Raw genomic sequence first — 19,467 nt, 5'->3', positions numbered from 1 at the left:
TGATTAACTTTAGGTGAGCACCAATATCAAGCTGAAATTATAATACATTTGATGTCTTATGTAATCATAATTGTGGGCTAAAAATTTATCATTTTTAACAAAATACACGAATAAAATTAAACTTATATATCATAAATTAGTAAACTTAAATATTTAATTGCTTTTATTTTAAAATAAAAAGTGATTATATCAATACAATAGTTTATATTGATTATGATATAGTTAAATAAAATTGAATAAATATTTTACTTTATAATATATTAATTTAGTTCTTTTTATATTTATATAGCATTTTTAAAACAAAGTATCTTTTATTTTAGCCTAAAATTAGTTAAATAAGACATCAAATGTATTAAATTTTCAGTTTGATATTGGTGCTCACCTAAATTTAACCATAACCTAAAATATATTTAAATTATTATTAAGTGTTAAAATGAAATTTGAAAACTAAACATTTTTTCTTTTCAATCTGAACTCATACTTGGTAGTTTATTTTACCTTGTGAAGGTAGGCTTAAATTAAAGATAATTCAGCTTATCATTAAACTCAATAAAATTTTAATGAGACTTTGATATAAAATAAAAAGTAGTACTAACATAACATTTAGTCATTAAGGTCCTATAAAATTTAAAATTTTACTTACCCTCTATTTTTCAGCTGCAATTTTTCCAGTGGCTGTTTTGGTTTCATTAGTTTTGTAGTTGTTATGCAAAACATAAATTGAAATTTGAATTTGAACTAACCAATTAGGAGATAGCAAAAACTTATCAATCAAAAACAGTATAAACAAACAATTAGAGTACCAGTTCTAAAGGGCTAGGTAGGATAATGTTCTTTTCTATGAAGATTTAAATCTAATTTTGACAAAAGTAAAGACTTTTTTGAGATACGATTCTAGATTTCTTTTAAGTTTTATCATCATTTAAAAAAAACATAATAAATTGATAATTGTTTTTAATTTTATCACTTATAAGAAACATGGTTCAATAAAAAAAAACGTTAAAGATATAAAAAAAGCTATTTAACTTTAAGGTAGTCGTGAATCGTGATGATATTCCCTAAAATTTGCAGAAACAGAAAAAAAAAAATTGTTTTTTTTTAACTATTAAAACTTTTTTTTTGCTTAATTTTTAATATGCTTGAAAAAGGTGATTTACGAATAAGGGTAACAGACAAAAGTATTAAAAATAAGTTTTTTTTTTTTTTTTTAAATGATGATTCAGCAAATATGTAAATCAGACTGATTTACTTTACATAAAAAAATATTACATATTTTGATTAGAACAACTCATTATGCAGAAAAAGCAAGAGTTATCTTCAGATTTAAACAACTTAAACACTAAGAAGGCGGTTAAGATGTGGTATCCAAACTTTTTTAATATAATGATTTATTAACTTAAGTGCTTTTTTGAAGCAAACTAAATCAGATTGATTAAATACAATATAACTATGAAAAAAGATAGATTGAAAATTGTTTCAAAATAAGAATAATTTACTGGTTAAAGTCTTAAATACTTCAAAACTTTCGTCTATTGCAGAACATTTAGTAGATAAACCAACGGGTGCAAATAGTTGTAGTTTAAATAGATAAGAATTATTAAAATTTGAGAAGTATTTTTTATTTATTTGTATTAGGACCTATGTTATGTAAGTAGATTCATTTTGATTAAACTATTTTTTTATTTTTGTAGTACTTTAGATTTTATATGTCGTGTTATTAAAATTGTAGAAACAAGTCGTTTTATAATAGGTTATCTATTTAATTATTTAGTTTAATTGGTTTTATTTAAACTGTTTGATATTATCATTTATTGAAGAACCGTCGGTTGTGTACACAGTTGTTTGAAATATCACGTCTTTTATTTAGAATTGTTTACTCTCTTCTGCTAAAATCGCAAATGGAACATGGAACCAAAGCAGAAATGGAATGAAGCATCCTTCACCACGCCAACAATAACATCAGTAGCGCAAGCAAGATCTGCCAAATATGCAACCTTGAACAAATGGCTAATTGTTGAACGAATATTTCAAACAACTTTGTACACAACCGACTTTTCTTCTTCAAATAACACCTTAGGACTTTCTTACCCTCTATATTTTCCTTTTACCTTTCACATAAACACACACAGGCACTTAATATATATTAATATTATTATTATTGTTTAATGAACGATAACAAAAGCGCTCAAAAGTTCGGTCTATGGACCTGGTGTACAAAGAAATTTTTCGGTAATCGAGTCGTACATCACGTAATAAAATTATATATCGTTTTGTTCATTTATTATTTATATTTTTATTTCACACATGTCACTTTCTATTCTCCGACATTTCATATATTCACTTTACCCTCCGACTATAATTTTTCTAATCTTTATGTGTTAAGTTCCAAGTTTAATTGCATTGGAAGCCTGTATTCAAATTACAGATAAACCGTGCTTTTTAACCTACTATGCCCAATAGAGCTAGCGGTTTTTACTGCAGGTTTAAACTTAGCATATGACTACCTTGTTGTTTTATGTTTTACATTTTAACTTTCATATATAACACAGATTAACTATTAAATATATAAAATATCTGTATGGGATCTTTAATTTAAACACACAACTGCTACTTTATAAAACAACAATAAATTATTTTAATAATTATTAAATACATATATATATGTAACTTAAGTTATTGTGATTTTAAGTATGTCGCTGTAATTTAATGATCGGTCAGTGCTTTGTAAGCTAAATAACAAGTTTTTTTCTTTTTTGTGCTTTGTTTTTTTTTAATTTAAAATTTTGACATTTTTAATTATTACATTTAAACTAAATCTGCTTCCTAATTGTATCTAACTTTGATTTTGTTATAATTTTAGATTTAATCATTACAAACATTAAATATATAAAACACACGTTATATCAAGTTCCTGTTGATTTGTATTGTCTTTACCGTTGTTTAATTTTATTGAATCACTAATTAACGGCTGTTGTTTCGTTTTTATTCAATATTGATTACATACTACTTTTCATATCAAAGCGCTTTACTGCTTTCCCAAACATAAAGACTTAATTAACTAACTTTACAATACAAATTAAATAGCTGTCTTAATCTTCATATATATTGTGACGTAATTATTGGATGCATTTTGTTCAATCATTGGCAACGGTAAAATAAAATTTGAATCAGTTATTCTTTCCTTAAAAGTAAGTGGTTTGTTTCTATCATGACTGAGTGTTTTGTTGTATATTTTAGTTTACTTTCTTTAATTTTGACTTAATTATTACAAGTATTATAATGTTTTATAATAGTCGGATTTAACATTAAGTATTTTACCTATTATTAACTATTAACCAGAAAAAATCTGGAGAGTTATTTTATTTTTAATGAAAAAATGTATACACCTACTTTATTCTATGCTTCTATTCACACATTACAGTATTATTATTTTTTTACAGAAGCCAGTTGAAGTGTGTTGATTCGTTAACACACAGAAACATATGTTGGTATAATAAAGGAAGGTTACAATAATCGCAATATATATGTTTAAAAAATAAAAAAAATTACTTAAACTAAAATTAAAATGAAATTTATATTCAAAAAAATGAAAAATCAATTTTAAAAAGAAGTTCTAAAGAGTTTAAGTTTAAAGAATGCTTTTCCAAACTTTTACTCATAAGCCTCCTTCAAAAAAAAAAGCTATGGTCGCCTCCAACTCTCAAGTTTTCAAAAAAAATACCCTTAAACATGTTGAAGATGTTTTTTGCTGTACATCAGCAATTATTAAATCAGAGTAAGATTTAATATATGACCTGTCCTTCCTCTTTAAAGCTTATTGCCCGTTAAATTTCTGAAGTTTTCCCAAATTATAGTATAAATTTCAAAACTACCCTTAAATACCCCAGAACCTTTTTTAGTCAAGAATACCTAGTTTAAGTTTAAAGCCTCCTGATCCTCTATGACCCGTTTATAGTATTTTTTTATGTCGTATCTGTTTTTTCATAATAAATTCAATTTGCAGATCAAAAAATATTATTTATAAGTTGACTACTTTGTTTGCATTTTCATAAAATTCATCAAATAATAAGATTCGCTTAGATTAAAGTCAGCTGTTTCTTTGAAACATTTATAAACAAAACCTATTAAGCAAATGTCTATTAAAAATTTCTAAAAAAATTTATGACGTATTTCTGTAAGCAAGTAGCGATACAATTACCCAAGCATTAAATTTTAATTTAAAACAATTTAAAAATTTTTCAATAATCAACTCTTATATTCAAAATTTTGGCAGTTATGCTACTAACTGTAAAGGAACCTACAAGTTTCTAAACTAAAAGCTATTAAAATTTAACAAAATAGGTTATATTTTATAACAGAAATTAAAAAAATTCTGTAAGAAATACCTTTGAAAAGTTTTTTTTTCGTAAATAAAGTAAAAAAAAATTTAAAAAATTTAATTTTTTTTTTACTTTATTTACGAAAAAAAAAACTTTTCAAAGGTATTTCTTACAGAATTTTTTTAATTTCTGTTATAAAATATAACCTATTTTGTTAAATTTTATTAGCTTTTAATTTAGAAACTTATATACTTTTATTACAATACAACTATATATAATAATATATTAATTTCAAATAACCTTCGTACATTCAAAAAAAAAAAAAAAGTTAATAAAAAAATATAAATTCTACTGTAACTTTGGATATTTAATTTAAAGATAGTGTTTTAATACTTAGTTTATTTATATTTATAAACTTCAATAAAATATTTTAGATCTAATTGCACTCTATGTATATTCTAAAACTTTTTTTATATTTATTATAATACCACAAAACTGTTTTTCACTCTGATATAACTTTTAGACATTATGTCTTTTTGAGAAAAAGACAGTTTGTATTATTAAGAATAATAAATAAAACTTTTGCTGGTTCTTCTTCTATCTACTCAGGTTGGGATTTTTTTAATGTGTTGAAATATTGTAAAGGATGTAGTTTAACTTTTTAATATCATTTTTAAAACTGATTTGACTTTTAGACTAAAATTAAGTTAGGAATTTAAATAAGGTTTTATATCCCTAAAGCTATTGCAAGGTTCTATGCTAGAATTAAAAATTTTTGTCACTATTATTTCACATTCAAAATATATGTTCAACACCAGTCTAGTTTTGTTTTCATTTAGTTAATTATGTTTTAAGAAGTGCATTTAACTATCAGTAATTATGTTCAAACAATTGTTACAAAAGAGATCTAAAATTATTACTATTGACATGCTACCAGTTGTCCAAATTGATCTGTATATCCATTTCACTCAATGATATTTGTGCAGGCTTAAGGAAATGAAAAAAATAATTATATTTGATTTATACCATTTAAAGTTGTTAGCATATTTTAATTCATTATACACAGGAATATCTGAAACCCAATGAAATAAATATAGATTTATATTTAAATTAGAGAGTTAAATCAGAAAGCATATAACTTGTACAATTTAGTTTTACAAATATTTGCCAAAAATCCTTTTATTCTGAAATATCTGGAGTTTTAGAAATCTTGAAACTTCAACTTATAAATGAAATCATAATAAAACTATAAATTTTGACTTGAACTTGACATGAAAACTAATGAAATTTTGATCAGTATAAAAAAAATCAAACACAATTTTTGTATCAATTAATTCTTATTATAAATCAGACACAATTAATTTAATTTTCTGGATGTATAATTTAATTATATGCATAGCATTATTATTAACTTTCTTTATAAATATTACCATTTAAAATCTTGAAGAAATGCAGATAACCTAAGAAAAAAAAAATCTGGGCAGTCCTGATATCACGCTGGGTTGCCACTTCACCTGGACATCTGGACAAATTCTCAATACCTTGAAATTGACAATTTAGGTAAAAATAACCTGGAATAATCGGAATTTGAAAAAGTTTGAAAAAAGAGACTGTAACTATAACAAATTTCTTATATTAAGTAGTAGAATGTTGATTTGACTAAAATCTATCATGTAGATAAAATAATTTTGTCATCATCAAAATTTTATTTCATAAAAAACATAAAAAAATGTAGCTTTACATTATATTTTTAATATTTTTATACTATTTAACTCAGTTTCATACCTTTGACTTAAATTTAAACTAAAAATAGACCCAGTAATGTGACTTATAGAATCCTGGTAAAAGTTTTGAAAAAGCAAGTGGCAACCCTGACAGTTTTTACACTCACAAGTTTGCTGATATGTGCTATAAGGCAAATATTATTGGTCCTAAAGAATAATAATCATAAAAAACAACTTTGTAAATACAACTTATGTTTTATATTTTTGATACACTATTCATATTAACTAAATGTTAATGTAACCATTATGACCCATAATGAAGATATATTTTGAACTTATAGATCTTAACATTTAAAATGTTTAAAATTGACAGTAGATAATTATTAACTCTCCAAACTATTTACTTGAACTATATTTTATGTTACTATAATTTTGTAGATATTAATCATCATGTCATCTCATCTTCAGTGGCTCTGCATCCGCAACAACTCTGCTTTCCTCATGAAGAGAAACGACTGTGCTTTCTCTAAGGAACCATGCAACCTCAAGGCCAAAAACTCCTTCAGGTATGTGTTTATAATAAAAAAATAAAACTATATTGCAACAATATTTTTGCTTAATCAAAAAATTGGATGAAAATATCTATAAAAAGCTGTTATAAATACCTTATAAGTTAATAAATTAATCTTATTTTTATAACTAAATTAAATATTGATCAAGTACTTATTGTTTTAAATAATATTATAAAGAATGATAAAAAAAAACTTAAGTGTTTTGTTTCATGCAATTATTTGAATTTATATAAGTATCTGAATAATATTATTATATTGTTCTCCTGCAATATGAAAACATCAATAACATCTATTGAGATCAGAGGAAGATATTAATATTAAAAATAACTTGTTTGAAATATAAGTTGTGGTAATTCCCTGGGATGATGTTGCTCCAATATCAAAGTGAAAATATATTATATTCAAAGTCATTTTTAACCATATTTTTTGGCTAAAAATTTATATTTTATAAATATTAAAATAAAATATAACTTATTTATCCTAAACTAATACAACTTAAATATTTTCTTGCTTTTGTTTGACAATATAAAACAAATATATCAAAACATTAATTTATATTGACTACAACGCTGTAAAACAAATTTGAATAAGTGTTTTAGTTTATCATAATAAAATTAATTCTATAAGGTATAAATAAAGCTTGTTTAAAACAAACTATTGTTATAGATTAGACATATCAGGCCTAAAACATTGAATTTTAGCATATAATTATGGATTAAACAAGATAAAATATTAAAAATTTCAGTTTGATATGGGTGCAACATCATCCTACAGAATTCCTAAGTTGTTTTGAAGTAGAGAATTCAATTAGCTCATGAGATGAATTTAAAAAGCTTAAAAAGTCACTAGAAATCTTTTCCCTAAGGCTCTATATATCGAGTTTTAATTAAAAATACTCTTATTATAGTTGTTTAAGAACTTGTGTCCTATAATTTAACTTGCAAAAATTGAAATTTTTTTTTTATAATTTTTTAAGAGTAATGGTTAAAGATAAAAGTATTCTTTATTTTAAACAGTCTTCCTCCTTTAGTGCCTTCTACAAAGAACTTGAACTCAATTACGTTCATTCCTTGAAATCTTTATGTTAATTTGAGTTTTATTGTTCAACTAGATGTGTTTTTATATGGCCATGATAAAACTGTAAGTAAGATAACTACTAGGAAGTACACTTGGCAGGTCTGATTTGCATATTTCTTGAGTCAGCAAATTTAATGCAATTTCTGAAATTTGTATTTATGCCCTTGTCCTAAACTCACCTTACCCAAACATTAAAAATTAATCAGAAATATAGTTAAAAAAAGAAAATTTGCTGACTCTGCAAATAAGCAAATCAGACTAACCTTGTTCACTTGTACAAACAAACGTTGACGTGACCCATTGAAAAATAAAGAATTACAAAACCTTATTCCATTAACGTATTATATTTACATTACATCTTAAATTGGTAAGCTGTAAAAGTTGAGATCTAATAATATCTTATATCTGCTATAATAACAAAAAATTAACCTATGGGCAATACGATCTTTCAAGATCTTTGAACTTAATTCAGGGTTGCAACAAAACCTTGAACTCTTAAAATCTGGAAAAAACAAAGCTGTTCAGTTAAACAAAAATCACTAAAAAAACCTTGAATTAAAAAAATTACCTCTAGAAAACTCAAAAAACCTGGAATTATCTCTAATTTTTACAATTAATGTAGAAAAATATTTTTGATAGAAACAAAATCTTTATCAAATGAACAAACATAATGTCATCATGAAATTTTTTTATTAAAAAATAGTTTGAGGTAGCTTTGCACTTTTTTTCAATGTTGTTATGCTACTTGATGCAGTTCTAACCTTAAGTTATAAATATAATCACATTTAATGCTATAAATAGAATCAAAAACTGTACATTCAAAAACATGAAAGAAATTCAGAATATCTGGAAAAAAATTCTTAAAAACCAGTGGCAGCCCTGTATTGTTGGTTTGAAAGGACTCTACTAAATGAATTATTAATAGTGTTTTAACTTTAGTAACTATTTAAAAAATTACTAGCATAATACAATTTGTGGCCTGATAACCTAAGCGTCCCAACCACAGCTTATTTTAATAACTCCACGAATTAATCATTGCAAGATCCAAAACCCATGGCCAAAGCATAAAAAAATAGTGAAATTTTTTTTAAATATTCATTGATATTATTATTCTTAATATAAATTAAGCAATTATAAAGGTTAAGCCTTAAACAGAGATTTTCATATTAAAAAATAAATAAAACATGAACTTGAATTGGCATTAAATAAACATAGGTACAATGGACTTGTCCACAAGAAAGTTGTTGGAATTGACATGGAAGATGGAAAAGTTACTTTGACCACCAAAAACACCAAGGGTAAATCATTAAATACACTTGAATAATTAATTAAGTATATAGAATTATCTCAATCATACCAAAAACACCAAGGGTAAATCAGTGATTACACTTTAAATATTATAAATAAACTATGTATTTCTATCAGTATGCTTAATAAAGCACAAGTTTCACATTAGAACAAGTTTTAACCTATAAATTTTAATTATACACTATTTTTTTAGACAAAGAGTTGATATATAATAATACAAATGTTATAATTTTTAATTAAGTTACTGATTAGAATAAAATGTACCTTAAATTTTAATTTGGTTTAAAAACTTATTAAATTTAAAATTATATCTCTTAATCATTATTATGTCAAAGACAAAATAATTATGTATATATTCTAATTTTTTATTTACTACTATAAGATGTTTATTGTTATTAGAGTATAAATCTCATTAATACACTTCACTTGTAACAAATTAAATTTTTGCTCTATATTTTCTTATTAGTTGAATAAGCTTATTTTACAAACAATAGTAATTGTCCTTTATTTGCTATATTGTTTATCATGATCAGTTTGTATTATACCCTTTTGATTTATTGTATAATGTGTAGTTATTTAGTAATATTGTGTAATATATTTACTGGTTATACATTTGACACTGCACAAAAAAATATTGTGAACATTTTTGTTGGTTGTCTGAAAACTTGCTTGTAGAATTGTGATTATGAATTAACAATAGTTGTATAGTTGTATAATGATTTTTATTTTTTTTTATTGCGAACTAAATAATGATTAATAAAAATCATATTATTAGATAATGATAGCAGATATCAGTTGAAAAATAAATATTTTAATTTATCTATATGGGAGCATAGGCATTGAAAGTTGAAACTAAAAGCTTAAAAAGAAAAAAAGAACTATTACCATTTTATTCTGATTTTATTATCTGATGGTTTGGAATATAATAAAATTAATAAAAAATTTTATTATCTATAAACTGGATAAATAAATTTTATCGCCTATAGATATATACTAATAAGCTTAACATATTTGTTTTATATGTTTAAATTACAAATTATAGCAATCCAAGCTGTATTATCATATCAGACAGTCTTAAATCAATACCTACTGCTTATACAAAAACTAATAAGTAGTTTTAAATTTTAAATCAATAATTATTTACAAGTATTTTTAATTAAAAACTGGTTGGCAAAGAAGGTAAAGATTTATTAATATCTTATATCTGTCATAACAACCAAAAATTAATCTATGGGCAATTTGGTCTTTTGAGTTCTTTCAACTATTTTGTTGGATTGTAAGAACCCAATTAAATGAATTGTTGACATTTATGTAACTCATATGAAATATTTTATTTTTTCAAGTTTGTTAAACCTTAAATGTTATTTTTGAATATTATATTTAGTACAATTTGCAAAGCAATAAGTAGTTTTCAATTTTTGTAGTATGTTGAAGATAAATATATATTTCAATACAATTACAAGTATAGTTTTGAAATAAAGATAAAGTAAATAATACAACAGACTTTCTATGATTAAAAATATGGACATAATGCAGTATTAATGTTGTTAGGTTATAATAAAAGTTCTTCATAATTGTTATATTCAAAATCAATCATGTAATAGAGGTAAAGACAAATCAGTTATTAGGCGTCCTTTGCTTATTGTAGATGTTTATATGATGCTCTAATTAATTTTAAGAAGATAAAACAGACTAGAAAAGTTAAATTACCATTTAGTTCGGCAAAATATGCATTTATAGTTAAGGGCACGTGGGGCCAGTTAACTTTTTATATTTTCATGTAAGTTTATTTAACCAAGCTATAAGTTGTTTTTACAGCTTTTTATTGTTCAAACTAAGTTCATAATCAAAGCTGGTTTAAGTTAGTGAAAACAATAGGACCTTATGTAAAAACTAAAACAGGAAACAAAAAATCATTATAAATCTATCTATCTCCTTGCTACGTTTTTGAGACATTAACCTAAAAATTCTGGAAAAATTCTTTGCAGTATTTATAAAAGTCTACCACAAATTTATTAATATTCTTATTTTTTGAAAATATAAAAGGATTTTTTTAGTTTTATAATCATTGAATTTTTGTTTTTAGTTTAAAAGTTCAATTGACTTTTCTGATTTGCAAGAAATATTTTCTCTAAAGTAGAGGGTTTTTCTAAAATTATTTTTTTATTCATCGATTAATTTTTTTCTCTCATAAGGATCACATTGTATTTGTTAACTTTATTTCAAAGCTTTAAAAATAAACTCGAAGCTCAGCTTGAACTAAATGACAAGTTGTAAAAATTGATTTTTACCCATCTATTTTATTAAATCTCATTAGAAAATTTACTTTAACGTCCAAACTTACAGTTAAATAAGTGACACACTTATATTTGTATAATATTACACATAAAAAAGTCTAAATTAATAGTAATACTATTAAACTAATTTTTAACTTGTTAATTCAGGACAAAACAAGCCAGCCAAGATGATGACCAAATCTCAATTGAGCGGTAACGACAGGAAAGTCCTCCAGACCGTCTCAAAAACTCTCAGGAAGAACAGGTATTTATGATGTCATAATTATAAAGTATACTTCTAATCAAATGTATTTTTAAATCTCATTAATATTATCAATTTTTCAATAATGTTGATGCATTTCTGATGAGAGAATGTAAAAGTTTTGTTAGTTAAAACAAAATTTATTTTTATTTTTACGTTCAAAGAATACTGAAAGTTAAATACAGGTATATATAGGTATATATGTATATATAAATATATATACATTATTAAAAAAAACTTGAGAATATCATGTTCTGTGTATGCCATTGTATCAAACCAAAATACTACTAAAATATAATAAATATACATAAGAAATGCATTTATTGAAAAATTGAATGGTTATTAATGAACACTTTATTTATTAGTAAAAAATAAAAATATACTTTTTTGGCAATTCAAAATTAAGATTAAGAGTGTTTTTGATTAAAATCAGGGTATTATTTAATTATCAGAATTAAAAATTGGTTGGCAAAGAAGGTAAAGATTTATTAATATCTTATATCTGTCATAACAACCAAAAATTAATCTATGGGCAATTTGGTCTTTTGAGTTCTTTCAACTATTTTTGTTGGATTGTAAGAACCCAATTAAATGAATTGTTGACATTTTGTAAAAATACTATAATTTTGAAAAAGTACCTTTTTATAATAGTTTGTTGAACATTTCTTTTTAAAATCTCTAAAATGCTTAACATTATCATTTTGATTAACAGTTATTTCTGAACGCTTAACATGTTATCTTAAAATTTGAATTTTTACCATGCTATTTTATTTAAATTTAAAACTCAGCATTATTTTAAACATACAAACTAAAAGCACAGCCTAACTATTTATTTACTGTGTTTAAGGAAAACTATTAAGTGTAATTTGGTCAAGTTATTATTGTCTTGAAATCTCTTGTAGTTTTAATGCCAATAAATGCTTAATATAAATTGAAAATCTTTAAAATAAGCACTGAATAAAGGATCAGTCCTGAAGTATTTGAAATAAACAAAATATTCTTTATTTTGTTATAATTTTAATACCACATTATATTATTATATATATTCATATTTCTTTATACATTTGTTTTTAATATTTTTTCAAGAAAATAAATTTATTTATAAGTTAGTATTGCTTAATTGTTGTATTTTATTATTTTATTTTACAGATATGTTATAAACATTTTTTTTACAGATACCGCAAAGATTTGAAGATGGCCGCCGTAAGAAGAGCCGCTGCCCTCTTGAAGGCACAAAAAGCTTCCAAGAAATAAATTATTGTCAATAAAAATTAGATAATTGTATTCTGTTGTCTGCTTTTATAAGTGTTTTAGGTTAAAAAATCCCAAAATGTTTCATCTGTCTAGTACTATTTGTTCTGAATAAATTTTTAATACTAATGGTTTACGATTATTTAAATTTGGGGTTTTTGGACTAGTTAATACATATACAAATGACTAAAAGGAATGCATTCATATTATTATTTTATATATAAATTTGTAGAAGACAAATAAGCAATTAATTTTATTTTGCCTAAATAAGCATTAAGTGCTTTTACTTATTTTGCTAGTACAACATCTTTAAAGAAGTATTTTAAGTATAAACTTTAGGGATAAGGGTGCGAAAATGTTTGGCTTGTCAAAAACACTAAATATTATGTTGCAAATTTAAGAATACAATGCCTTCTATCTACAGGGTTGCCACTTTACCTGAAAAAACCTGGAATTTATAATAATTTTAACATTTTCAGTAGTAGAATTTCGATTTGAAACAAAAAATCCATCGTATAAATAAGATTTTTTGTCATCAAAAGTTTTTTCTATTAATAACACATTTCAAGTAAATTGACAGTATCTTTTCAATGTTTTTATATTATTTAACACAGTTTCTTACATAGAAAATAACTGAAAACTAAATATAGACCCAAAATGTGTAATTTTAAAAACATGGAAGAAATTTGGGAAACCTGGGAAATTTTTTGAAAAAAAAAAAAACGAGTGGCAACTCTGTATCTACATTAACTTTAAACATTTACTTAACACCTTAGCATTGTTTTTAAGGGCACTGGTCACAAGTATACTGTTAGTTATGCACTAGCAATTAATATAATTTATTTTTTAAATAAAACGTTAATATCCAATAAATATTTGCATATTTATCAAAAAATTGGGATTCAAGAACTTAAATATGCGAAAGCGACACTATTGCTGATATCTTGCCGTATTTTTAGCACTTTAAATTAAGTTAAATGTAACCTGCTTAACACTTAAACAATGATAAAGAAGAACAAGTATTAGTCTATACTAGCTTGGACTTCGTAAACCATAAGTCAGTATTAAGTTACTAAAGATCTGATCCTATCTATTCGATTATCAGATTACAAGACTGAGGCTCGTATTGGTATGACCATAACGATGTGGTTGCTTGTTACAGAATTCTGTAATTTTACTGTCCATAACTTTTCATTAAACGAGTAATATATTTTCTTTAAGGTTTAAAACTTTTACCAGAGTTTCCAAAAAAAATTGAAGAAGCTGAGGTGAATATAAACCTTAAAATTTAAGATTTTTTGCATGAAAAGTAACGAAACTAAGTTACAAAAAATCTCATATAAAATTTGTATCACTGAAAAAAACCCTATTTCGAATAAAAAATCTTAATATTCATCGTAATAATGTTTCACTATTTAAGACATTTATAACTAAGTTAAATATTATAATAAAACTAAAATAGAAATCTTTTATTTTAAAATCCTGTAAGAAATTTCTTGAAAACCTTGAACAACTGGTGTGAAGCAAATAAAATTTCGATTAGGTTTAAATGAGTCTGTCACAACAATAATCAACAGAACACTATTTTAAACAAGTAAAATATTATTTCAATGTTATACTACTTGACACATTTATCCCTTCAAGTTTAATTTTATACAAAAATTAACCTAGAAACTTTTTTCACCAAAAAGCTGGAAGAAATTAACAAAACCTGTTTTTTTAAATTATGGCAACTCTTTTATTGAAATGATAATAGATGAGTAAAAATTACTTAATATATGATCTAATGACTGCAGATGTAATTGAAGAGACTAAATATATTGAAGAATGGTGTTACTACTATAATTTTATTAAATTTAAGGGTCATGTCTCGAATCAAATTTTAAAAAAATGCACTAGTATGCTAAATTACGAAATGAAAAAGTTGTTTTATGAAAAAAATAAAGTTATTAAGATTTTATCACTTTGCACTTAACTTAAAGCAACAAATGCTTTTAAGTTGAAGAATGTAAAACTTAACATGTAAAAATCAAAAAATGTTATAGAAAGTTGTTCATTGAGTCCAGAGTTAAATTAAGTAGTATTGTGAGTAGAGCACATGTTTGTTGTAATAATAAGTTCAGAGTAAAGTCCTTTATATGAGATTATTATTAAGCTAATTTTGAAAGTTTATTGTCTATTAAAGTAGATTGGACTTGTTTTCATACTTCATCAATTACGCAACAAACATTCGATAGCTACTAAAATCCCTATACTTTTATTATTAGACTCATTAATTTTCACTTCAAACAATTTTGTTATAGAATTAGGGTCGACAACATGCGGCCTGCATGTAAAATCTTGCTTGCGGCTGTATTTTTAAAGATAAAAGTTTATTTTAAATAAATTTATGAGAAAAATGGAAACAATTTAAACTTTTCCTGGATGAACTAAAAAACCAATATTTGCAAAAATCTCTTAAAATTAGCTGATAAAATTTCTTAAAGACTGGTCAATTCAATAAAAATTTTCTCCAAACACCATTATATTTTAGCCAAGTTTAGAGTTATTAGCAGTTTATTCAATGTAAATGTTTAATGCTATTAACAAAATTGGACATAGAATAAACGTTTTTAGAATAAACAGCCAATTATAAAAGTTATAGAGGTTAAAGAATAGTGATTTATGCCCATGTCAATAAACTTCTTGACTGAATTTAAACTAATTGTTGTTATGTACAGTAATTTCATTATAATTGATAAATAATTATATACCAGTATCTTTACGTCCAAATTTTGAAGATTAATTTTACTATCATATTCTAAATTTTGCTTTTACAAGCTTCTAAATGTTTTCAAAACTATAAGTAATACACGAATATTTATTATTAAACATAAAACTAAAGTTTTGTTAAGTAATTAACAAAATTATTTGCTTTAATTAAAAATCTTAAGTTATCTAATGGATTTAAAGGATCTAATGAAACAGCCAGATCTAGATATTTTTTTCAAATTGAGATTCGATACTGGATCCGGTATATCACTAGTTTTCACTTAGAAACCTTCTCTAAACTAACTTTAAAAGTTGTGATTGTTTTGATCAGCTAACTTTTTTGATAGTAAGAACCTGTCGTTTTATGTTTTAATAATCTGTACAATATACAGTTGAACCTGTACATTGTAAAGTTTTTATTACGAATTTATTATCCCAACCTCCGGTTGAACCAGTACATTGTAAAATATTCATAACATATTCAGATAAATAATAAGTTTCATCAAATAACGGATTATAAAATTTTAAATTACAGAAAAACATATTGTAGAACTTTTAATGCTTAATCATTGTTAATTAGGTTATTTTACAAAACTAAAAACAAATAAAGTTGAGTAGAAATTTGTGAAAAAATGAAACAAAATTATTTTACTGTATGTTGAACCTATATACTACCGGAAATTCTTCTTAAGAAGTTTTTGTTCTTTTCATCTCTTCTGATTCCCGTGTGGTAAAAACTATATGGCATATCCAATCGTTTTGAAAGTTCTCTAAAACTTTTAATTAATTAGTAAATGAAAGTTTTTACACCTTGCTAGTTAAAGCTACTAAGTTTACTCATTTTACGAAATTCGATGAAAGTTTCAACTAAAACTGTATATAGTTTTTCAATTGTACCTTTTAATTAAAAATAAATTAAATAATTTTTAAATTTTTGATTAGGTAAATATATAAAAACTGTTTTTGCAAAACTAATACAACTTGTTTTTATTTTAGTTACTTTATTAATGTTTACTTGTTTATTTAAATTGTACAATATTAAACAGACTAACATGTGCAGATGCTATATTTAAAAATTAAATTTAATAATAATAAGTTTTTTGTAAACCTAGATAACGTTATAAAAGTATTCAAAAAGCACAAAAGTCTAATACTTCTAGAGGTAAAGCATCTCCCTTGACAATTATATAGCCTTGGATCATATTGGATCAGATTTCCACCTTTCCTGGTAGTAACTTCTTGCTAGAGAATTCACCCTCGAGCTTTTCTGTAATAATAAATTTTTTTCTAAAGCATAATTGTTTAAAGAATACTTTTTTTCATTTCGTATGACTAACTAGTTCAAGCATCTCTAATGTAAGTCTATTAAACTTAATTAATTTCAGACCAACTAATATTATAATTTTATATAAAAAATAAGAGTTTTCAAATTAAATACTTATAACCATTTTAGTCTTAAAAAATGAAGTATTTTGTAATACACCAATAAAGTCTAAGTTTGTTTATTTACTATATGATTTTATCTATTGAAAACAATATACAAAGATTTCTACTTTTAGAGGAGAATCGATTTAGTTTATTCTTTCAATAGTTAAATTAGTAAACTATATTATTTGTTTGCTCTAGTTTTGTACTTAACTTTAAATCTAATTAATTGTAAGACATTTTCTAGTAACTTAAATGCTATTAACAACCTTTTTACACAGTAAAAAACTTCTATATTAAACTTATGTATGATGTATTATGTATGTATTATGTATTAACTTTGTTCAAAGTTCAATTGTAAGCTAGTTTTAATATAAGTTGCAGGTTAAACAATTTTTACACAAAGTTAAAAAGACATAAGCAAAATTTTGTATCTCACCAAACAACCACCGCCTGCTTTAGGCAATTTTTTTTTCACCTATTTTATTTTGTTCAGTTGTAGTATTAGAATTTGTTAAAAAACGTAGACTGCCAAATAATTTTTTTGAAACCTACACAAATAGTTTTTATTCCTTTTCCATCGAAACAAAAACAGTAAGACTTAGACAAGTTAACAAACTTAACAGTAAAATAAAAAGAAGTTTCTCTAGAATGAGTTAAGTTTCATTAGGTTAAAGCAAAGACTCATTTATTTTATTTAGGTAGTTACCTATCTTTCATTTGACTTAACTTACACCTTTTTTAAAATAATAAACATTGATGTCTCTCTGTATATTGTAGAACATACAAATTTTTTAAAGCACTTTAAAATTAGAAAATTTACGATTCAAATGCCCTTAGTCGCCTTAGGCGAGTAAAGCAATGGTTTTTGATTTTTATACTGATCAAAACAATATGAGATGTGAAATATTGTCACCTTCTTAAGTTCGCACTTTAAAAAAACCCAAAAATGCGAACTCAACAAAAATTGCAAGCTCAAGAAATCGCAATCAATTTCCAAAATGCTTTGTTTCGCTATGTTAAATCCAATAACGTTAAGAATAGATATACAAATCCCAAAAACATAAAACAAAAATTAATTAAAGGTTTTCCTATTGAAGCTAATTACATGCGTATAAAATAAAACTTTTAAATCTATAAACAATTTGTAATATATTTTGTGACTCCTTAATTTAAGTTTAGTATATAATTGTTTGAATGACTAAATAGAGACTGTTCAACATTAGCTATTAATCTGTAACATTAAATTTTTTAAAAATAAATTAGTTGTAATTTTATTTTGAGAATAAGTAAGTTTTTTAAATTATCTTTTACAAACTTTCAAACTATATTTAATCATAAGATTTTAGACGTAAACTACAACTGTTCGTTGTTTTTTTTTTGGGATTTTACTAAAGTTTTATAATATTTTTTAATTTTTTACCTTAAATTTTATTAAAAGTGAAAAACCTTAAACTGAAAATTAATTTTAGTTAAAACTTAGTTAGTAATAGAGTTTTTTGACCTAAGTTAAAAAAAAAAACTACAAATTGGTACTTTTAACACAACGTTTTTCGGGTAAAAAGAGCGAATTTTACGGGAATATGGCTGTAAAGTTTTTGTTTTTTATTTATTTTTATTTCATAAGACATTTGCTTTTGTTTGAAATATATGAATTATCCACACTTTTTTATTATATATTTAGTTTTTGTTTGGTAATAAGGACTTTAAGAACTTGTGAAAAATTTAGTAAATAGTTAAAAATTTTCTACTTTTGTTGCAGTTTAGTTGTTATTTTGTAACAACATTTACAGTTCTATTTGAAAGTGTAAAAAATTAAAAAAAAACTAAAAATTTTATATGAAATTAAATATTCTTTCAATTTTTCGTGAGCAACTTAAAAAAAACAGATATTTAATTTTTAAGAGGTTAGTAACTTTTTTTGATGGTTATATTCTAAAAATCCTCAAGACAAAACTTATTACATTAAGGAGGAATTGTATGAAAAATATTTTATAAGTAATGTTAAGAAATATGATTAGATAAATTTATTTCAAAAAGGGGAAGAAATTTTTGATAATTGCAAAATGGTAGAATGAAATAAAATGAATACCACTTTACTAAAAGTTTTATTTGTTTAGGGATAATGATAGAGCATAAGAGTTAGAAAAAGTTCAGTTACATTTTATCTAAGTATTTTCAATTGCAATAAAATGAGCTAAATTTCAGATAAAAAATATTTTCTTCAGCATACTTGATGCCTTCTTCAATACAAGGTAAAATAAGCACAACATGAAATGAAAAAGTCATGTATAGCAGCAAAAGAAGGTGCTAACTTAAGCTTTTAAAACAGCCGCCATTTTTTTTGCACTTATGTTCTGGAAAAAACCTTTATCATGTTCCACATCAAACATTATAACTTCCTTTTAATATTCATTTCATACATTTTTGTATTCCATTAATTTATTAATGTTATCAAAGTTTGCCTTGTAAAAATCTGAGAAGTTGACTTTGTACCCCTAT

General features: G+C 24.0%; 1 protein-coding gene across 1 annotated transcript; it reads left to right on the top strand.

The window, feature by feature from the left end:
- The first annotated feature begins 6,484 nt into the window (after nt 1-6,484).
- On the top strand, nt 6,485-12,822 carry LOC145835974 (large ribosomal subunit protein eL28-like). Its single transcript, XM_082943746.1, has 4 exons — nt 6,485-6,609; nt 8,908-8,990; nt 11,445-11,541; nt 12,714-12,822. The coding sequence occupies exons 1-4, from the start codon at nt 6,494-6,496 to the stop codon at nt 12,790-12,792; spliced, it is 375 nt and encodes a 124-aa protein (XP_082799872.1). The 5' UTR covers nt 6,485-6,493; the 3' UTR covers nt 12,793-12,822.
- Nucleotides 12,823-19,467: the final 6,645 nt, after the last annotated feature.

Source organism: Thalia democratica, chromosome 5 (genome assembly GCF_965202585.1).
Source record: "Thalia democratica chromosome 5, ktThaDemo2.hap1.1, whole genome shotgun sequence".
Lineage (NCBI taxonomy): Eukaryota > Metazoa > Chordata > Thaliacea > Salpida > Salpidae > Thalia > Thalia democratica.
This window is presented reverse-complemented; position numbering and strand designations above follow the sequence as displayed.

Excerpts from the sequence above, each read along its gene's own strand:
- LOC145835974 (XM_082943746.1), top strand. The coding sequence starts at position 6,494 with ATGTCATCTCATCTTCAGTGGCTCTGCATCCGCAACAACTCTGCTTTC. Across the intron at positions 6,610-8,907 it reads AAGGCCAAAAACTCCTTCAG|GTACAATGGACTTGTCCACA; the intron begins GTATGTGTTTAT and ends AAATAAACATAG. Across the intron at positions 8,991-11,444 it reads GACCACCAAAAACACCAAGG|GACAAAACAAGCCAGCCAAG; the intron begins GTAAATCATTAA and ends TTGTTAATTCAG.